At 47.2% G+C, this 22,514-nt stretch overlaps 1 protein-coding gene, 1 long non-coding RNA gene and 1 pseudogene across 29 annotated transcripts in view; all 3 read right to left on the reverse strand.

Annotated features, from left to right (window-relative positions):
- Positions 1 to 1,504: 1,504 nt before the first annotated feature.
- Positions 1,505 to 9,065, reverse strand: LOC121072342. Of its 3 annotated transcripts, XR_005821137.1 has the most exons (3): positions 8,110 to 9,065; positions 3,953 to 5,085; positions 1,505 to 2,191 (listed from the first exon to the last, which is right to left on the reverse strand). It is a non-coding gene; the product is annotated as an uncharacterized LOC121072342 (long non-coding RNA). The 3 variants fall into 3 exon arrangements; XR_005821136.1 differs by having other exon boundaries at positions 1,505 to 5,085; XR_005821138.1 differs by lacking the exon at positions 8,110 to 9,065 and adding an exon at positions 7,725 to 8,006 and having other exon boundaries at positions 1,505 to 5,085.
- Positions 9,066 to 11,295: 2,230 nt separating this feature from the next.
- LOC121072179 lies at positions 11,296 to 14,022 on the reverse strand (annotated as a pseudogene).
- Positions 14,023 to 17,002: 2,980 nt separating this feature from the next.
- HDAC4 (histone deacetylase 4) overlaps positions 17,003 to 22,514 on the reverse strand; it is a 250,075-nt gene continuing 244,563 nt past the window's right edge. For all 26 annotated transcript variants that reach the window (XM_040560768.1, XM_040560759.1, XM_040560762.1 and 23 more), the window contains 3 exons: positions 20,551 to 20,635; positions 17,873 to 18,014; positions 17,003 to 17,386 (listed from right to left, as the gene is read on the reverse strand). In XM_040560768.1, coding sequence (XP_040416702.1) covers positions 17,347 to 17,386; positions 17,873 to 18,014; positions 20,551 to 20,635 — 267 coding nt within the window. In that variant the 3' untranslated portion in view covers positions 17,003 to 17,346. The remainder of the gene's footprint in view (positions 17,387 to 17,872; positions 18,015 to 20,550; positions 20,636 to 22,514) is intronic.

Here is a 22,514-nt window from a genome sequence, read left to right on the forward strand (position 1 = left end):
AGCCACAAGGTCATGTAAACACTCCTTTCCCTGTAGGAGTCAGCGAGCAAGGCCTTGCCTTGTACATTCACCTGGACACAGCTTGGGCATTAAGGCTACAGGCCTTATTAGCCTTTTCCCGCTAGCATCATAAAAATAAATAATCAGACAAACCCCAAATAAAAGACCTGTATTAATTAAGAGCAAACTTCCACGTGGAGAAAAGTGGAAGAAAGGATTGTTGTTTTTTTTTCCCAGTCTGGAAATTCTGGAGGTGCTTTTATTTTTTTTCCCCCAAAGAAGTTAGGACATGTCTTAGTGTTTCTGAGCCAGCCCAAGTGTCCCTCTTGGAGTGCAATGTACAAGTCACTGGGAAATGCTTGGGGGTGGTGGAGGTGAGGGCAGAAGACCTACACTATAGCCATGCAGTTTAGTGGCAGCCTCTTGACGTAAAGAATACTCCATTTCTGTTGTTGGAAAGCTGCATTTTACACGTTACTGACTTGATACCTCTGAGACCCCAACCCACAGTGAAGCAATTAGTAATGCACCATAACATTAAGGTAAAGAACAAGTTCAATAGTTTAGTTGCAAAAGCACAGTAGGGAGGGAGAGATATCCAATTAACATAGTACTTCTATGGCACTGGAAAATGCATGTGTGGTTCTCCTAGGAGCAGCCTCCTGGCCTCACCAGCACTGCAGCAAAAACAGCAGCCTAGCTGGAGGAAGGGGCAATGCAGACAACCCGTGGATCTCCTTTTCTGGATATTTTTGTACGAAAAGATCTTTTGCTTCGGGATGCCACTTTCCAGAAAGTGCTGTGCTTGTGCATCCCTGTCCCTGCTTCCCTCCCCCAGCAGCCTTTCCTTGCTGATAGGAGCTTTGAAGAACCACAGGTGCTCCCCTGGGAAAGGCAGAAGCAGGGCTTCATCTTCAGCTCTGCACACAAGCTCTGCCGTGCTTCCCCACCAGCTGCTTCCCTACTCACTGACCCCCCCACAGAGTAAAGCTTTTCTCATCAGGCACGCCAGGAAGCAGATAGCTCTGCAGCTGAGCAGTGGGTTGCTTGGCTTTATCACTAGCAAATAGGTCAATACTTTGCTTGTGTGTGTGTACACAGCCCCCTCGGGTCACCAAAACGTATGCCCCGCACCACAATTCAGCAGGCTCTGCAGAGTGCCAGCCATTCAGCTTGGTTGTGGTGGCTGAAGGCAGCGCCCTGCTGGGCTGCAGTACTTATCTCCAAAAATACTCTGTATATCTTCTCAAGGTGATCGACTGGGGCTCTGGTCTAACCAGACCGTTTCCCCTTTTATCTCTCATGGATCTGTCCAAGCAGCTCTGGAGTCCGTCAGCCCCGTGATATCATTCCTTGGCACAGCCGCCGGCGGCTCGATTTTTGCCAGTATTAATCCTGTAAACACTCGCAAGAAATCACAGCGAGCCCTTGGGGAAGCGCTTTTTCCTCCTCCCCTCCAGAAAAGCTGCCCATCCTTCACAGCTCACGCAGCCACAGACAGACAAGGAGGAAGAGGAGGAAGCGGAGGCTGAAGGGGGAGCAGCAGGACAGCTGGGGAAGGAGGACCGAGCTGCGGTTTTTCCTGGCGTGATGGAGCAGCAAGGACAACAACAATGATGGTGGAAAATAAATAAGTCTGGGGATAAAGGTGCCAGCTGGGTTCTCTGCCAGTCTGTTGATTTCTAATCTTTTATTTTCTCTCTGTTGATGCGTTTGTTGAAAAGGCTTTTCCTTGATGTGTCAGAAGTGTTGCGAAGCACAGGGCAGCCAACACCCAGCTGGGACCAACCCTAACCTGGCAGCGTTGGTCTGGTTACTTAAGCAAACGAGGCTTATGGGATTTTGAGGCATGTATCTATCGGGTTGTTTCCTTTTCCATGCCCTGCAGATAACTCTGAGCCTGCTCCTTGTTCGCAGACTAACCTAACCGAGGGCAGTTATCTCAGACAAATTAAATTTCTGTGAGTTTCTTGAAAATGCTTGGGCAGACAAATGGGCAAACAAGCCTTAACACGTTCAGAGGGTCTGGCTGCAGCCTGATCCCAGCCCTGACATGGCAAAAGCCACCTGATGAGCAAACCGGAACCCACCGAGGGCTTGCAGGATGCTCAAAGAAATGTGGAGAGATGTGGTCCACACTCCTCTCATCCCAATTGTGCTTATGCTGCCGGTGATGCCGCACCACGTGGACCTGGCGTTAACAAACAAGGAAACAGACTGTTGCCAGTGCAAGTTTTGGTCCCCGTCATACCAGGAGCCTGTAGCATCACTGAGAGGTTCCTCACCTCAAGTCTCCTGTGGGTGGAGAGAACCCAGAGACGCCAACAGGACAGAAGCTTTGAGCTGCCATCCCTCCCAAACCTTGCATGCAAGGAAGAGAAGGAAGGAAAACCCCTTTCCAAGCACTGTAAAGATTTTATTGTAAGCAAACCTCCAAGAGCACTTTGGGAGCTGGGGTGATTAACATTCCTGAACAAGGAAGGTGGGGGTGGAGGGGGAGCTGGGGAGGGGAGACACAACACCCTCTTGCAGGTCCCACCTTCCCACCTAATCCCCCCCTTGCCATCTGGCAGATTTACTGGCCCCGGTAACGTCGCTCCCACTGATATAATGAGGAATTGCAGGCTGTGCTATGTTTCCTCATGAATTTTGCTTCCCTGCCAGAAAAGTTCAGGGCTGGGTCAGGTTTTTATATAAATTTATGTATATAAATATATATATACATACACACATATATATTTCTTTCTTCTTTCCAGGTGATTTCCACCTTTCCCCATCTAAGGGCTCATTCATCCTCACCTTCCCTTCTCACTGGTTTCTTCACTGTTTGCTTGGGCTGGGTTAGGGGAAATAATCAAAGGACCAAACCACCCACCCAGCCCCTCCAGGGCTGTTTGTGAAGGGCGGGGATGGTCCCACAGCCGGCCTCTCCGTGCCACGGGCACCGCGGGCTCACCCACGGGGCAGCAGCCTGCCCTCACCCTGTTTCCACCCAGGGGATGTTAATTCAATCGAGCTCAGCTCTGGCTTAACGGGCTGAAAAGGAAAGGCGGCTGGCTGGGACTTCAAACGGTCCTCTCCCTCTCCCCAGCCCACTTTCACAGGGTCACAACCAGAAGGGGACATGCCCCAGCCTCCTAAATCACTGCTCTCTGAGCCTCTGCTCTGCTGATTTATCCAGCGCCTGCATCCACCGGTCCTGCTCGAGACAGGCTGCTGGGAAAGGTCCGCAGCCGTGCCGCAGAAGGGATGGCCAAACACCTCTGCTCCAGAAGCAGACAGCTCTGAGAGAGGGAGCTGCAGCAGAAAAATGAAAAATCCTTTGCTCTGTGCCACCTCTGGGTGTGCTCACCACCACTGCCTCCATTGACTCAGCTTGGAGCTGTGCGTGCAATCAGAATGGGGAGAAAAGGGCTTTTATCGTTCCATTGGGATTTGGGGAAGGAAACACAGAGTGAGAGGCTCAGAGGACAGAGCTCTGCCAGGCAGGAAACAAGCACAAAAACCCTTGGGCACAAAGTGACAAAGTGCATGACCTGACAGGTGGAAATCACCTTTTTCCTTCAGCCCATATCCACACCATCCACCCCCCCCCCCCCCCCCCGCCCCCCCAGCATCTCTGTACCTACCTCAAACCCGCCCTCATTTGCAAAAACATTTCAAGCTACGATATTTTTGGAGTAGTGACTATCCAGATGAAAAACACAGCGAGGAGTTTTGAAAATAACCACATCCCAAAATTCACCTGAACAGTGGAGTTGCTTCCCCCAGCCAGCAGCAGGCTGCTGAGCCCAATGGCAGCTTTCTAGGGAAGGTCTCAGCTTCGTGGCTCCTGCTCACATCCCTCCCGCACAGAGCGTGGCCACAGCCAAGCCATCCTGCTCCAGTAAGAGGTGCCCAAGCCCCTTTTTGGGGACAAGAAACCCAAGATGTGTTTCTAAGTGAATTATACCTGCCTGGTGGAGAGATGCACTTTGCTCAGAGGACTTTCCCAGATGAAAGCCTGTTGTCTGGATACAAATAGGATTTTGAATCTGCATTTCATCTGTCTTCTACTTTAGATCTCAAAAAAAAAAGCAAGGCTGGCACCATTGCCACGTGGCAGTGGCTTCATAAGGTGTTGCTTTCCCATGCCCAGTATTACAGAAACACTTTCTTGCTGGTATTTTCCTGCTAATTCTTTCCTACCAGCATTAAATGAGAGGTGATTTTGAGACACATCTTAGCGTTGTTTCCTGTGACAAGGAGATGACTCGCTTTCCTTGTGGCTGGGAGACCTGATGGAGCCAGTCCAGAGAGACATCCCACCCAGGGGAAACAGCCACCACCTGCATCCCCATTCCCTGTTCCTCCTGCTGCCTGAGACCCCCAGAATCCCCCTGCCAGTCTGAGCACCATCATACCATCACCAGTCCAGCCACAAACGCATAACCAAGACACACCGGACTGGAGCCTGAGAGTTCAGTGTCCCCAAAAGCAGCAGCACATCCCCAGTGCCTTGGCATTGCAGGAAAACCCTTGGAAGCGGTGAGGATGGTTCGCACCTGCTGCATGCCAGTTATCACGGCTCCCCAAAACACACGAGGAAGCTGCTGATTTACGGGCAGGAAGGCTGGGGCACAGGGCAGGGACGTGCCCTCTCCACGTCAGGAGGTGAAATCAGAGACTGGAGTTTCTGGCTGATTCCTTGCTCCAGCCCGTGCTGTCCCATATTTTCAGGAACACGTTCTTGACCGCGGAAACCTGGATCACACCCTCTGGGAGGGGAAGGAAAGGACTTGCTGTACTTCAGACAGTCCAGCTCCTTTGTGAGCAGAGAGACAGACTTTTTTAAAGACGTTCTTGTTAAATATGAGGCTGTTCCCCTGTAAGAGCAGCAGGAGCCTTTGCCTCTCCAAACACCATCCCAGAACAAGTCACACACCTCCTCACCAGAGGCTGGCTCTAAGCTGTCTTTTCCCACAATTTCAGAGTTTTACAGTCAGTGTTCCTCATTTTCCATGTCATTAATCTCCATGGGCCACGGTTCCAAGCAGGCTGGAAGCCAGGTCCTGCCAGACAGATTTCGAGTGAAATCCAAGTTGTCTGGAAAAAAAAAAAAAAAAATCAACTAAAAATTTGAAAAGCACGTGAACCAGAAGCTGGCTCTCACCAACTGCCCAGCAGAGCTTGTGCAAGGCTGCCCAAGCCAACAGATGGTTTGGTGGCAGTGTACCTCTTTTCATTTCACTTGACTTTTCCAGCAACCAACCAACCAAAATATGAAGTGTTCTCTTGGGCTAACATATTTTATTTTGCCCAGGAAAAAAGACTGGGAGATTATTTTTGATTTTTTTTTCCAGTAAAGATTTTCTTGCTTTGAGAACTTCCATTGAGCACTGTAAGCCAATACATTTTTCAGAACATTTTTTCACAGCAATTTTTAATTCCCTCTGTTTGGCTTTTGTCTGAGCAGCTCTGCCGTCAAACTCCAGTTCCCCACGGTCCCACAGCTGAGGAAGAGACAGGCAAATCTTCTTTCAGACAGGGAAAGGGAAAAGCAGAAAACTGTCCTGCAGCTGGACAAGGGGGAAGACCAAAATTACCTCACTCCTGCTGAGTGAGATAATTATCTCTAGAGCTGTCTCACTGCCATCACCACCAGCCAAAACTTCCACAGGTTGCCCATGCCTGGAGGCAGTTTGTCTCTGCTCTGGAGGATGAGGCTCAGCTCCTTCCGCAGGTGACTCATAGCTTGCCTTATTTATTTATTTATTTTTGGCAATTACTGCAAATCTGAGACTCTAGGCAGGAGGTCTGCCTGCTGTTTGGAGGTCATTTGCTCTCGGGAACTTCTCTCCAGCACCTCCACCCCAATGAGGTGGCCCTCAGGGTTTTGGCGTGGGCTTTGTTCAAGCTCCTTGCAGACCACTGAGCTCATGCCAACGCCACTTGGCCATCCTGGCTGGCAGGGCTGGCTCCCTGCAGTGAGTGCTGGGCAGGTACCTGCTGGCTGCCCTGCCGATGAACTTGGGAAACAAGCTGCTCTGGACCCCAGGACGAAGATCAAGGCTCCATGTTTTAGACTAGTGGGAGGTTGGGAGCCGTGAAGCTGCGTGTTTGTGTGTTATTTTCCTCCCTCCAGAAACAAACGCCAGCACAGCTCAGCTAGAGGAGTTTTATGGCACTGCCCCAGGAATAAATTGCTAAACAGACCGGCAGCACCAGCACTTTGAGCTGGGATCCTTTGGAACAGGGGCTCTGACAGACTGTGGCGTGATCCATCGTGCCTCTGCGCCAGCTCTCAGAGCGAATCCGAGATGCGCTTCGGAGGAATCCTAATGGGATCTGCAGATACTTCACTGCTCCGGTCGGATTGCTCTTCCTCCCCCCCCGCGTCCTCCCAAGCCCCTTCAAAACAGAGCTTGGAAGCAGCCCGTGATACTTAAGTCCTTAAGTCCTGCCTTTCTCAACTCATAAAGGGAACCAAAAGGAATTGTTTTGAAATAACAGTGCAAATCAAATTACCCGTCACAGATAAGGGGGAGAGAGGTCAAATATGAAAAGGCTTTAGATGAAAGAAGAATTAGCCCGCAACCCGCAAGGAATAACTCAATTCAAGTCTCATTTTCAGCACCCCCAGAATCTGGCGCAACAGAGGTCCCTAATGAAGCCCAACAGATAAACCTGGCCAAGACAATTTGTTATACCGCCGAACACAGAGCCATTTACCCAACCACATGCTAAGCATCAACCGTCCCATAAAACGGGAAAAGTATATCAGCGTATTAGAAGCCGTCATCAATCAGCACGGAGGAAACCAGGCAGCCCTGATCGGGTTCCAGCCGGCGCTATGGGAAGCCGCCCTGCGGGGTGAGCTCGCAGCTATGCGGCAGCCCCACTGCATCCCTCCGAGCTGTGGTTCAGGAGCTGACGCTGCTGCGGGCATCCCTGGGCTCCTCAGCCAAAAAAAGCCAGGGGGATGCTAGGCTGCCGCACAGACTCCCTGCTCTTGGCTGCATCAGCGTCTGCCTAGCACTCATCAGGTTTGGGACACTCCTGGGGCTCCCAGCAGCATTTTTCCATAGTTTCTGCTTCAACTTGTCCCCCTTCACAACCACCACCTTTCCCAAAGGTGTATTTTATCCCCTTTGGTTCCAATCTTTGTTCTCCCAGAGCGCAGCAGAAAATGATTTGAGACCAGAGGATGCCCTGGAGCCCAGCACAACCCTGCCATGGCTAGGCTCAGTGGCCAGGCAGGGACCCTCATCAGCGCCGAGCCCAACATCCTGGGTAAACAGGCCCCAGAGCCACCCAGAAATTCCTGCCGCTCACCACCGAATGACCCGAGCTGGCTGAAACGCAGTTGCTAAGCTCGTGCTGCCTCTATTATTCACAGGGATTGGGGAGGATTTCAGAAATTGCTCTACGCAGTGGGGAAAGAGGGAGTTTTTTTTTCTTCTTCTTCAAACTAAAACACATAATTGAAGAGTGAAATTTTGAAAGCTTTCTCAAGGACTCTGGATATTTAATCCCCTTTAAAACTCAGGAATTGCTCCCCATTCCCTTCCTCATCTAATGGAAAACAGGTCTCTTGTTCCTGCAGGACCTCTGTAACTGCTGACCATTTGAGAGCTCTGCTTTGATACAAACACAAACGCACTGTGCCCTCTGTACACGCGTTCCCAAATAAAAGAAAAGCTTATTTTTTCCTTTAAAATACATTGAATTTGCAGATTCCATACCTTTTCTCCTTGGGATCGAGGAACGAATAAATGAAAAAAAATAGATGAAATCCACTCAAAGGGGGCAGAATGAAATACGTAAGGGGTTCATCAATCTGCAGCTTGCACACACAGCCGCTCTGTCTGTGCCACCAGACCTGTACAGGAGGAAATGTTCTCCCTGCAGCTACTCTGCATGCACTACACCCACTTTTTTGGGTGGTTTTCATTGAAGCCTTGCACATCTGGGGACTAGCAGCAGCTTGGCCAGGTAAAGAGGTGCTGCAGCAGGGGGGCAATGCATGCCACAATCTTTTGCCAACCCTTGTTATTGACACTGAAGCAATAAGCATGCTTTAAATTTGGGGAGTGAGGAGAGACCAGGCATGGGCTCCCCATGGCTCACCTAGAGAAGTGTGTGGTCTCCTTCTGAGCTCTGAAAGCAAAGCCCCAGGCTGGTCCTGGAGCGGAGGCAGGTCCCAGGTCTGCAGTCTCCTGGCTAAGCACCGGCTGCTCCTGTACCAGTCCCAGGCCTTGTGGGCACTCTCAGGTTTAGGAACCATAGGAGGATGAACACAAAATTCAAGAGACAAGTCCCTGTGCAGGCAAGGATTTCAGTGCACACGAACAACGGAGGCTGGAGGACTTTGCTGTAGGCAGGCTGCTGGAAAGCTGAAGTATCAAAACACAGCAGTGCACAGGGAAATAACTTCCCAATTACAGGCTTCCAGAGGGTTCATGGGACAATTCAGGCAGGAAGGGCACTCAGGAGGTCTCCATCCCAACCCCCTGCTCAAAGCAGGGTCAGCTGTGACCAGGTTGCTCAGAGCTTTATCCAGCCTGGTCTTGAAAACCTGCAAGGATGAAGACTATACAGCCTGCCAGACTTAAATAATGAGTGCTTAAGTAACGAAGGGCCCTTCCACAGCTGCATGCATTGGTGTTGCAGAGTGTTTGGAAAGCCCCTTCACTACCTGCCTGCCTAAGGAAAAACTGTACAGGCACCCACCAAGACCTACTCATGAGGAAGACTGCCGAGGTGAGGGCTGGGGTATACAGCCTTGGCCAGAGGTGTACAGCCCTGAGGATTTCCACATCCTTACAACTAGAAATCCCACAGTCAGACCTGATAAGCGCCCCAGTACACACAGAGATGATCCATTCTCCCTCTAAACCTGTAATTAGTTTTTCCAGACTTGCTTCTTCCCTGCTGAAGCCTTTCATTAGCACAGCCTGTGAAAGACTTTATTTGCACAGCTATGAAATATGAATATATTCTCCATCCTCAGCAGGAACTGTTTTTGCTAAGTTACGCTGTTGTAAAACAAGAGCAGACTGTGACTTCCCCACAGCCTAAGAAGGTTTCTTTTTTTCTTTTACAATTATTAAAATATATTCTGTGTTATCCTGGGACCAAGCAGCATTGCACAGCCCTGCTGAGGGCCTGGTTTTCTTGCATTTCCAGAGATTGCCCAGCTTTTGCTGGTCCCTGAGCATCTCAGACAGTGGCCATCCAGCACATTTGCTCAGGAGACAAGAGGACCTTGAAGCCAATGGAGGCAAGAAGTCTGATCTCAGGAGGCTTCCAAGCACAGCTGCGGCACCTCAGATCAATCTTCTTGTCTTTTTTTTTAAAATCAGTCAGCTCTGAAATTGCTGTATTGCCCTGAGCTTGCTCATTTGCGCTTAATACAACTTTCCACGTGCCATGCTGGGCACCGTGATGTGATCCAACACCCACAGGGCTCTGAATGGAGCACTGAATCATAAAATCACAGAATGGCTCAGGTCGTAAGGGATCTTGAAGACCATCTAACTCCAACCCCCTGCCACAGGCTGCTGTTCTGCCTGCAGGTTGGAGAGCCAAGCCTGGCCTTAGCCAGCACACCCAGGACTCGCATTAGGGTGGTCACATCTTCATTAAAAACCTGCAGCCATCAGCCCATACCACTGTATGGCTTTATCAGCAGACGCCACCAACCTTTTCGGGCTACCTTGGAAAATGTGCGGTGTTACTGCCCAGGGCAGCTTTGTGGATTACACTTACGTCTTGCATGTTCCATCCAGGCAGAGAGAACAAATGCATTCCCAACCCCCCAAATGGGCTTTAGAGCAGCCCGTAAGAGGATCAAACATGCACCAGCCCCAGGAGAAAGTTTCCACTCAGCACAGAGCCAAATCCCATCGTAAAACCAGGACGTATTGCTGGCACAGGCTGAACTCTTGCCCCCCGTGTGCTCAGGCTGTGCATTTAATATTGGACCCTATTCTTTCCCCTGCAGCACTCCTGTTCCTGCAGGGACCTTTGTTTAAAGCACAAAGTCTTGACTCGTTGCCCAGAGTGAGGAACAGCCTCTTCCTCCTTTAAGAAAGAGAAAATTCAAGAAAAATGCCACCTAAGCACAGAAGGGGAAGGGGAAAGGACATCCAGCCCCAGCCCAGTGCCGCTGGGCAGCCCCCAGTGCTGCTGCTCGCAGGTGCCCCAGGAACCACCGCAAAGGGGCCGGGGCATGCTCGTTTCAGCACACCGTTATTTTCTTTAGGATTAACAGATTTCTGGCTATAAAAATTTCCATTGCTAAAGCAGCAGTTATTGAAGTACATTATTTCCCGCAGAGACCCCAGCGTGGATGCCACACGGCTGCGTTTAGCCCTCCCCGCTGCATCGTGTCAGGTTTACATCCACGTGTTCACACCGAGCAGCGAGCCCAGAGCATTTCAGGCGAGATTAGGCAGCTCTGGATCACAGATGCATTCGCAGGCCTGACACGTCAACACTCACGGGCCAGGTCCTGCTCCCCAGCAAGCTGCATGCCTGGGGCTGGACTGGCAGGTTTTAACCAGGGGATTTGGATAAGCAAAAAGCACTTCTGCAGATGCAGATAATCAGATCCTGTTGGTCCTAGGGATGCCAAAGGAAGCGCTATCACAGGCTACCCTCCAAAACATCCAGCACGTTTAAACAGCCTCCCTCCATCCCTCTAATTTGCAGGGTCTCAAAACCACCACTCAGCAATGAATATTTATCAGAGCCCGAAGCGCACATTTGGCTTCGCAGAGCAAGACCTGGGGCTTCTTAAAGGATTAACAGCCTCTGACAAACGCACTGCACGGAAACTGAAATAGTGTGCAAGACACCCCGCCCTGCCACGAAAGCAGCCCCTTTCCTCAAGGCTGAAGGAGCTGGGCCGGGTCACTTGGTGGTGGGATTTCACCGCAGCTGATGGACTCCCCCAGCTCCTGCACGACCCTTCCCAATGCTCTGCGCTGGCACGTGGGGTCATTGCAGTCCGCTGCCAGCCCCTCATGGTCCCTGCCTGCAAATAGTGTGGTGCCACCACTGGTGCCAGGACACTGAAGCCAGGAGTTGGTCTCTAGGTTTTGACTCTTCCCTGTATACTGCCTCATTAACTACTCGCAGGCTGGGACACTACTCTGAAGGGCAGATGGCATCAGGCCTGTTCCCTTTTGTGCTCTGCAGCAGTTCCCATATGATGGGCAAACCTTCCTGCAGAGCTACATGAGCCTTAGCTCAGACAGGTGCCCCAGGACTTGTCTTCATCCAGGAAGGAGGCAATGAAAGCACAGGATATCAGATCCAAAGTGTAGCTGGTTGCCTTGAAATCAGAGGATGGTTGTTTGACATGCATGGGGAAACTTGACTTCAGGTGGTTCAGAGAGCTCCAGACACAAGGATGATATGGAGGCTAAATAGAAGACAACCATGTCTGAATAAGCCCATAAAAGAAAAAGGGTGAAACTGCTTAACTCGTCTGAACGTGAGAGGAACACTGAGAACCTCAGGGAGATCTTCAGTCCTGGTCCTGGGCAAATCCAGGAATGAATCCAGGTCCTTCAAGCCAGGATCCTTGTGCGAGTGGAGCCAGCAGTACTCCCAAAAGCCAGCTATGCCTCACCACCTCCTCCCTCCTGAGGATGAGACTATCCTGGATGTTTGTGGCTTCATTTGCAGCCACTGGGAAAACGGCATGTGCCTGTGGGGTGGGAAGGTGGGCTTCCAGCCCCACTGTCCTCACCCTGCAGAGGTGCCATGGGGCTGCATGGACACATTATGGCTCATGATGTTCAGCTCTGGCTGAACAACGGCTCTCACCTCTCAGGCAAGTGTGGAGGATCTGCTCCACGAGGCACGGACACCACCTGTGGGTCGGTGGCAGAGTCTCCCCACCAGCCTTGCACAACGGGGCGGAACAGGACAGGAAACCTACACCCAGCCGCCCTCAACATGCTCCTGCGATGAAAACCAACATACCACAGCAAAGCAGTGACAACTACAGAAAGGCTTAATAGTGCAGGACTCAAAGTGTCAGTTTTTCTCTCTGTTGATTTTCCTAGTTAAGTCACTCAGTCCTGGCTTCTGGGGGGAAATTCAGCAGCTTTCACAGACTTGTTGCTGGACATTCAATTTCACTGGGATATCTTTGTTTTTTTCTTCCTACAGTTCCTGCATGCAGGCACTTGTCAACGTGCATCTGGGACCAGAAGGGAGATTGGGCAGAAGCTCTAACAATTTTCCCTCCACAGATATCACGACACACACATGGACGTAGCAGGTGAAATATCACATCAGACCGAAGGCACCAGACGACAAGAAGATCAGCAACAGAAACACAGGTGGTACTATAATTAACTTTTTCTTTTTATTTACACCACAAGAATAACAAGTTGTCATAATGTGGTACAAAATACTGGACTCCTAATAAAGTTGAAATTGAAGTCGGTACTGTCAGAGAAAGACACCATTGGCCAGTAAAAAAAAAAAAAAGAGAGAGAGAAAAAAAAGAGAAAAAAATGAAAACAAAAAACAAACAAAAACAAGAATGAGAAAAATATTCCAACTCCACCAAGTAAAACAAAGGACCATCAGAAAATTTAGCACAAAGAATGCTACCATCACTTAAAGTAGGGTCCATACAATAAGAGTGAAATTGTGTCTAAATTACAGCGTAAACTGGTAGCTGCTACCAATGGTGACGTCATACTGAGCATGTATAGGTATAAAGTAGAATATAATATAGTTACAACTTTTTGATACTACATATCTGTAATAAGCTCTTGGGTGAATAATGTTTCAACCCCTCCCCCCACTTTTATATATATATTATATATATAAGTTTGTCATCCTCATAAATTGGAAAATAGCGCCTCCACTATGGAGCACAGAAAAGTGTTAATTTATTTTCTTTCAATAGGATACTTTTTCATCAATATCAAAGACAAAGAGAAGATGAGCTGAGAACAAGCCCAACTTCATGACAATGAAGAAACGTTTTCCTTTTGATGTAAAGTCTTGTTTTAAACCACAGTGTTGCACAGTACACGACTGTTTAAAGTGAAACCTAGCAATACATCATGTAAAAGTAATTTTAAAAAAGTTAACACAGCTGTGCTGAAGAGTTAACTCTTTAAAGTCCTTGTCATTCATCATCTTAGAAGTAATGACTACGTGTTGACAAAGGGTTGCATCCAACCTCCCCACCCAGCCAAGAAATTAAAATAAAATACCCAACCAAATTAAAAAAAAATGACACAGGCAGTTAACTTTGTGTGTTCTGCGTAGTTTCCCTAAAAACACTGTTTCCACATAAATACAATAAACTCTATTATTGGTAAGTCACAAGTGCTAGATAAACGTCTTTTTTTTTCTTTTTCTTAAAATGAGAAATGTTTAAGTAGTCCTTTTTATTTACTCTTTTTTTTCTTTTTAACAATAAAAAGCACAATTTCTTAAGTTCAGTAAGACGCAAAAAAATGTTCCCACTCTCCTTCCTTGGTGTGTATCTGTGTGGGTGCGTGTGTGGGTGCATGCGTGTGTGACAAAAACGTCCCAACTTTAGTCTCCGCAAATGCCACGAGAGGAAAAAAAAGGAAAAAAAGGAAAAAAACACATATTTTTTTTTAATTTTCAAAGCTGCCAAGTTTGGCGTGCAAAATCTGTATACAATATAAAGACATGCCAACCTTACAGACCATGCAACCTCAAGGTGTAGGAAACTTAAAAAAATATATTCATATATATTTATATATATATTTATATATATCAATGCCCATAAAAGACGTGGGCCCAAAAAGTTTACAAAAGGAAGAATGGAATGAATACATGACTGCGACTAATAAAAAAGGAATGTTCCGTATCGAAAGTAAAAAAAAAAAAAAAAAAAAAAAAAGAAAAAAGAAAAAGAAAAAAGGAAAACCCAAAGGAAAACCAAACGGTTACTTGTGTACTGCAAGCCGGGCCCGCTCCCCTGCGGCGCGGCCACGACCAGGCCGCGCTCCGCGCCTCCAAGATGGAGGCCATGATGGCGGCCCAGCGGCCCGGCCTTGCTGGCGGGGCTGTGCCCAGCCGGCGCGTGGCAGCGGCACCTGAAACGAGGAAGCTAACGGCTCAAAAAGGTGAAAAGAGCCTCAGAAACTGAGGGCTCCTCTTGCCCTGCGCCCACGGCGGCCACCGGGAGCATCCGGGCCTGGGGTGCGGGCACAGCAAGGAAAGAAATCCCCGTGATCTGGACTCGGGAGGAGACGAGCTCTAAAGGTCTTGGGAAGTCTTCCCATCCCTGGCAAAAGCTCAGTGAAACGATGTAAAGAAACGAACACGGCATCCTGAAAGCAGCGAAGCGGTGCGCTCTTGAGTGTCTCTGGCTGTAAGAGAAACCAGCTCGGCGCGGCCGGCGGCTCTCGGGAACACGAGAAGGTTTGCCACAACCGAGAGTGAAAATACAAAACCGCCAGGAAGACCTGACAACAGAAATGATCATGTAAACGTGGTTACTGCCCACAGCTTATAAACGGCTAAAGGAAAATTTAAAGTACGTCACCAGATTCCACAGCCAGATTAATTTTAGATCACAGCAGCAAAGTGGTCATTTGAAAAAACAACATCTGCAGGTATGCCGTGTTTTGACACGGGAAGGTTATTTTCAGAATACACTGAGGATGGTCCTAGTGACCAAAGCTATTCGTGAGTTTAAAATGTACTTGGGTCTGCAAAACTCAAATACAGTAGTGTCTGGTTTTTCAATTGCATTATAAACTGAGAAACAAAACAAAAGCCTCTTGCATTTGCTCACATGTATGGTATGCTTCAAATTCCTTCCACAAGCGAGTCCTGAATGGAATGAAAACAGCCCCTTCAAGAACTGGAAAATAAGTTACTAGAAATGACCCCGTCAGTTGTCATAATAACAGAATAAAATAAAAATATACCCTTGGTTGTTCAGACGAGGGATCTGTGCTATCCTACACTGCTGTAAGAAGGTACACGTGTCAATCCGGTCTCCTCTAAGCTGTTCAACTCTTCGAGCCAGGGATTAGCTGCTTCTCCTAGGGGCCATTTTCCAGAGGCGACAGGGAAATCCAGCCAAGGCTGAAGGTTCAGCTCGCGCACCACAATGACCTCCTCGGAGAAATAACTTAGGAAAAAGTCCTTCAGGCAGCTAAAGTTGCGACTTTACCGGCAACGGTGATTCGGAAAGAAGAGGAGAGAGAAAGTACGTGGTGTGTGTGTGTGTGTGCGTGTGTGTGTGCGCGTCTGTGTGTCTGCGTGTCCGTGTGCGCGAGAGAGAAAATGCCAGTTGTCACACGAGTGTCTGACAAGCCTTCCATATGGTAGCTACTAAAGCCGCGTGTAATCCTCACTACAATCCACATGGAGGATAAATACATCACCCATTGTAATACTACTATGTTTAAGGTAAGAAAACTCCTTATTTTCTTTACATAGCTACTATAACAGAACTGAGGAAATATACAGTCGGTGGTATCATTATACAAAAGAGCCCATTGCATTCCCTCCTCCTCGGTAAACGCACGCTTTCCAAAAATAAACTCTGACAATCTGCAACAATTCCTTACGCCTGCAGAAAGCTGCTCACTGTACAAAAGACTTAAAGGGATGGGGGGGAGAGGGGGAAGGAAAAAAAAAAGGAAAAAAATGTACAAGCAAGAAAAATGGGAGGAAAAAGGTTTAGACGCTATTGCCATTCAGAAACAAAACCTGCCAAATAGAAAATAAATGTCAGATTCACACAAACAAGGCTTCTTTAGGGTTTTGTGAAATATTGATATAAAAATTAACAGCAAATTCATAGTCTTTGCTATAAAAAACTCATTTTTGTTAGAAAAGGATCACAACTAAAAACCTTAAATTAAAATACAAATGTTTAGGGTAGTTGCCCAGTGGCTAACGTGTTGGCGATCTGAAAACTTTCCAACCTGTCGTCTGAAAGTCCTCAAGTTTCAACCTGGATCCTTTTCCAAAAGCACCTTTACGTTCCAATTCACAAATCTGTCCCTAGGGAGCTTTCAATGGCTACTGTTATAGTATGCATTTATTACATATATTTTTCTATAAATGCATTATAAATATTTTATCAATAATTCATAGGAATCCGGTTTCTAAGCTTGGAATACATTTGGAATATACATTATACACATATATATATTTATACCTAACAATTTAAGCAATATCTCATGCTAGTTGCTTTTAATAAAAAGCATTCCAGTCTTAAACCTGCATTTGTGTCTAATACATGCTTCAACAACCAAATTGATAAGTTCAATTACTAGATAATGTAGAAGAGAGAAAACATTTGAAAATTTGATTTTAAAAATGGTTGAATTTCAAAGACCCAACAGTATTTGCCACTTTCTTGGCAACTACCTTAATTTTTTTTTCCTGAAACAGCAATGAAAGAAAACAAAACAAATCCAAACTTGTAGACAGTTTTTGGAGACGCTCTGTTCAGCTGATGCCTGCTTCCCACCATCATGCCAGCACAAGCCAAAAAGTCTTCCTTCCTGATGGCAGTTCTTGGCTTTCCCAACCAGAGGAAAAATATTCACGAACTGCTGTGTTTTTTTTTTTTTGTGTGTTTTTTTGTTTTTTTACTTAAGGCATTGTTCCTCAAACTTCAAAAATCCAGCTGCACCAAATCCATCAATTAAAAAAAAAGGCACAAACTCATCTTCAGATGGCTTTGGAGACAATAAAGCCGACTCCATCTGGGCTACCGTTTCCTCTTTTGTGTTTCCCCCCTTTCTTTCCCTTTCCTTTAGATGTAAGACTAGTCCTCTTTCCCTGTCCCTCCCCATTAAAAATACACCATCTCACATTGTTCTGGTTTTGACAAGAATGTCGTTGACTCACAGGCAGGCAAGAGCCATTTAAAAAATCCAAGAAATGAAACTACAAGATGGGTTGAGTGGTTCAAGCGGAGATTGCTGAATTGTGGGTAATCAAATTGTAAGCACCAGTTTTACATTAAGGTCTTTTTGTTTTATTTTTGTATGTGTTGTTGAATCTTTGATTTTTACTTTTTGGCAACTCTGCCAAAGACTTCACGGGCGTCGTTCCCCTTTCCGCTCCCAGTGAGGACCAGAGGAAGAGTGCCCAGCGTGTCAGTCCTTTGCTGCTCTTCACCAGCATTTTTCATTTTCAGCAAATATATACTGTAGACGCGTATAGATATGGAGAGATTTTTCGTTTGCTTTGTTTTACACCTGGTTGTCCTTCTGTATTCTGGAAAAAACCATGACAGGACGCAGGAGTAACAAGAGAAAGCTTCTTGGCAGAGCTTCAAGACGAAGACAAACAAACAGGAGAACTCCAGCTCAAAGATGAATGCTACAGGGGAGGTTCCTCTTCCATGGGTTCATCATCAGGTCTGAGTGATTTCGCAGACAGGCAGGGAGGAAAGTGGGGAGAGAGAAAAGATGGTTAAGCGTGACAGAGCTGGACAATTTGTGGTGCTATGTCTCACACCTTATGTTCCCACCACATTCCCACCAGGGAGATTTTGCCCAGCTGGCTGACCTGGAATTAAAACTTGCCTCCAAGAAGTTTTTAGACAATGTGTTTTCACTTGTGCAATGTTAACTTTTTTTTGTGGCAAAACCTATTTCCTCTGTTTGTCCAAAACCACGTTCTGCTCCGACTGGAGCAGAGATGTCAGGCACGGTGTGCACCGTACTAAAGTGCCACACAGGGTTCACGTTAGTGCTGTTCTTTTGCAGTCCAGGTCTTTAGAGAGCCCCTGAAGGGCAGGAGATGGGTGAAAAGCACATGCAGTGGTTAAAAGGATTAACCCAGAAGGCTGCCCACCATGGCTCTCCCTGAGCTGTGGTGATAAAAGAGAAGGAAAGCAACTTACCGCTTCTCAGCTGGTTTCACACCTACTGACAGAGATGCCATGGCCGTCACCGTCTCTGCCTCCTCATTCTCGCACTTCTGTGCCTCCACCAGGGAGTAGCCCACCGTGGAGGCGTAACGCTGGAGTGAATGCCAATACTTGCCTGTGGCAGAGGTAAGAGGAGCAGTCAGGGCATCTGCACCATAACGGGTCGAGCACCGTGTTCCCACTTCTCCAGGCCCAGCAGATGGCTGGGAACTGACTGGGGAAGACTCATCCTGCCTGTGCAGAACACCACCTTGAGCTGCACTCACTGTCACTTCCAGGACTGGCTCGAGGTCCCAGGGCAGCAGAGGAAGCCACAGGTGGAGGCTGGCTCCTGGGAACACAAGCCAAGGGAGTCCTGGCTTGTGAGGCAAGGCTAGGGATATTCCTGCAAACCCTCCGGCCCTGGGCATGTGTCTTGAGCATGGGCTTGGAGAGGCAGTGAGATGGCTTCCCTCCATCGCTCACAGCTCTTTGCCATGAGCTCTGACACCCTCAAGATGACTGACACAATACTCATAGTTTATCCTGACGGTCAAGCATGCTGCTGTGAGAGGCTGCTTTGTTCTCCACACACACACAAAAAAAAGCCAATATACTTCCTATATAATAGCAAAAGTGACTGCTAAGGACTGCCAAAGCCCCCACTTCATGCCAAGTTGCTGTGTTAGTAGATGGTGCTGCAATTCTGCTGTCTTAAAGAATTGCTTTTTGAATAAATGTTTACCTTGTTTGGTTGTTTGAGTAAGCATGCAAACAGCAGCACATTTTTTCACCACAAAACAGTGAAGTGGAACAACCTTCTATTTAGCTTATTTCTTGGATATAAGGCATAAAAACCCTTGTCCATACAGAAGTACTAAAAATGGAGGAGGCTGAAATAACAGATTTCCACAGCTGGCATCACATAGGGTGCGCAAGGATGTAACAGCTCTCCAAAGCTGGGAGATATTTTGTAGGGGTGCAGGCACAAGAAAGCAAAATTTTAATCCAAAACATATTAAGAACATTTAGAAACATGCACCTGTGTACCCCATAAGGACACCTAAGATATCAAATCAGGGCTGAATCACTGTCTTGCAATGAAAGATGCTCTTCTGCTTTGGCTAGGGAAGAATCGTGGGAGGCCGAAACTGGATTTTTGAACGGACAAACACAGAAGGAGTGCTGGAGGTGAGGATCATAGCTGCACAGAGGTGTACAACACCCCTCTGCCTTGACAAAAGGGGGCACTTAGGTGCTCAAAAAATAATGACGTTTGCTTTTCACTTCAAAATCCTTAGAAATTTTTTACCAGAGATAAAATATATGAGAGGGAAGGATGCAACCCAGATTTGGACTGGACGTCTCAATTTAGTTGCTAACTGTCAGGTTCCTGCTATGCTTTTTTGGGCAAATCACTTAGGAATAAAGAAGCTCAAGTTGCATTAATTCTGTATGGCTGCAGTTTGTTATGATGAACAACCTTTTTCAGTGAAAAGAGCATAGAGGAGGCTTCAGGGCATCAGAATAAAAGGTGTCCTCTTGGCTCCCAGGTTAGGACAAGCAGAATTTGCTGGTGCACAAGAAGCCACAGCAAAGCCTGAAAGCAGGAACCTGTATAGTGAGGCCAGTGGATGGGGAGGAGGGACTTTTTTCAAACCTCTTCAGTTCTTCCGTGCTGGACAGCAGACCTGAGGGTCTTACTCAAAGCCCCTTTTCTAAATTGCTGTGCTCAGTTTTAACCACTGTCTGACTCAAGGTGCTGCTGAAGTGTCACATTGCTGCTCTAAACACTCAGTCTGCAGAGTGGCTGCTAGAAATGGAATTCTGATTCCTAAAGTTACTGGGCATTTTTAAGTGGGAGAAATGCTCCGGCCTCTTTTAAGCTCTACTTTCTCCCTAAAAAATGAAGACCAACCCCCCTTCCAGTTCTGCACCACAAATGTTTGAAGCAGGAAGATGTCAAGACCTAGCACAGCGAGATTCCCGTGTTATTCAGACTCTTTTCACTCCCCAAGAATGTCCCCAGGAAACCTTCAACCACAATGACTGTAACCTCCCCAGCTAAATAAACCCACAAGATTAGCAGCTTAATGCAGCACTCTTAACTTTATCCTTATCCATTCTTAATTAATGGATGCAACAACGCACAACGAGACTCACATTAGTCAGAGATACTTGCATTGCTTTTGAAGAGAGAAACACACATGCTAAAGTGCAGGACAGCCTGTCCTCTACAGAGATTTTAAGGGTCTTACTGCACTAGTTTTAATACTGATTTCCCCAGTGAGATCAGAACAACTTGCAGAATGACTGGGATGCCTTCCAGCTTGCTTCACCTTCACTGACACAAAATTCTGCATTTAACAGCTCCAACCTGTACCAGCAGAACAGCAGGCTGTGAAGGCAGGTGCACCGATACAGTCCTCTCTCAAGAGCCAAAGCATCTTCCTGAATCTCCTGTTCCCCGTGCATCTCTACTGCACGTACAGTAAGACCAGTTTGCAGCTGCCTAAATCCAGTTCACTGTGCAGTGACCACCCACAAACTAGGATAAGGGCAGGCAGCAGCCTGATGCTGAAGATGGAGTTGCCAGGATGATGAAGAATTGGAATGGGTGTCCTCAGGGCAACCCATCAGGGAATCAGGTGGGTGAATGGGGCTATACTCACTGTGTATCTCGATTACTTTCTCCATTGAATGCACTGCATTAGCATTTGCTCTCTGCTGGAAAACCTTTTCTGGAAGAGGGTCAAGCTGGGGAGAGAGACGAAGAACGAAGAAATGTTATCACAAGCTAGAGACCAGGCATTAAGCGTGATTTAGCAAATAGCTCTGTGGCATCAAGCCTCCACCCCATTCCCCTGATCCCTATTATCTGCCCTTAGTCAAATATCCAAAATATACAGACTTCCTAAGTGCTCTTGCGATACAACATGCAGCCTCCCCCAGCCTGACACTCCTCCGCACACACGGAGCGCCGCAGCTCCACCGAGCCCAGCAGCTGGGGCTCTTTGGAGCAAGCCTGCTGCAGCCAGAGATGGAGACTGCAGAGACCAGAAAAATAAGGCAAGTGATGCTTGCCGTTTTCACAACACGTTTTTTTAAAACTATTGCTCTGATCTACCTTTTTGCAAAGCTTTCACTATTAAAACAATGACATGAAAATAATAGGGACTTAAAAATATGGTAACAACCACACTTCTTTCTTTCCTCTGAAGAAATAAAAGGGGTAACTTTTAAATTCTTCTTAATACCTAATCCATTATTGACTCTTAAGTGAAAAAAATCTGTATCCTATGAGTAAATAGCCTAATTTTGGTACAGAGAAACAGAAAAACCTTGCTTTAAAGTAACACTCGGCACGACTGTAACTTCAGAGTCACTTGTGATGCCTCTTAGTAGCTGCTGGGCTACTCTTTCCTGGTCAGAGCAACATTAAATCCTTATGTTAATCTTTATAAAATTTTGCCTTGAAGATGGCAGTAAGGATAGTAGTTGGGCAATAAAATTTAGTCTTTTTTGATGCTGGCTTCTTTCTTTTGCTCTTCATACAAAAAAGAGGACAGTAAGAACATGCTGCTGGTATTGAGACTTTCGATTGAAAGATGACAAAGAAAGCCTCCCAGAAATGTGTGCATGCACACAACAAGCAGGTATCTTTCTGGGCTTGGATCCTTTATGCTGTACATGCAGATGGCATGTGTTGTGTCTGCCTACAATGTTTTCTGGTTTGCTCTGCCACACATCCCAGCTTCGAGTGTGCTGGCAAACCGAACTAGTGTTCAAAACGGGTGCACACACGTACTGCTTGTTCTCACATGTACCTCTCCTGCCACTGAAGAGAGTCACCATTTCAGGAGGTTACAGACCTCCCAGCTCCGTGTGCATCGGCATGGACAAGGGCACTTGCTGTGGCTGACTGACCATGCATCCAGAGCTCCCTTCAGAAACACCTTCAGGACACCACTTCTCATTTCCCAATCCCAGCAGGGCTTTGTGACCAACATGGAAGGAGCTCTGACCATATCCATCCCAGCCCTGGCAGCCTTTGGTCAGTACAGGATCAGGGAAACAAGACTGACACACTGACATCTGTATCCCCCTCTGCCCTTCGTGAAGTTATTAAACCTCATGTTGAAAATATGCTGCCCGCTTCAATTCTCATTTGGCAAGAAACTTGGGCTCAAAAAATACCTCAACCAACATAGTTATTACTAGATTTTTTTCCCCCCAAGGAGCAAGAGAAGACCCTAAGATACATCCACGTGGCTCCTGCCATCCTTTGGAATCAGCAGAAGCCTTTTTACGCTGTGCAGGCACAGCTCCAACAGCAGGCAGGAGCATGGGCTGCCTCCCTCCGCAGCACTAGCACATCTCCCCAGGAGAGAAGGCAGATCTCCAGAGCAGATCAACCAACTTATATATATATAAAAATAGAATAAAGATGATCAAAATTATGAAAAGATCTTCCAAGGGAAGGAGACTGGGTGATGTTGTGGATAGTACTGATTTCCTCTGGAACAGCAGAGGCATCTGCTTAGTAGGTGAGGATGTCTCAGCAGAGGAGCTCTACTTGGCTCACAGACATGACCAATGGCTTGGATTCAACTCACATGAGCTCAAGACATCTTAC

This window comes from Cygnus olor, chromosome 6 (assembly GCF_009769625.2).
Source record: "Cygnus olor isolate bCygOlo1 chromosome 6, bCygOlo1.pri.v2, whole genome shotgun sequence".
NCBI classification, from domain to species: Eukaryota; Metazoa; Chordata; class Aves; order Anseriformes; family Anatidae; genus Cygnus; species Cygnus olor.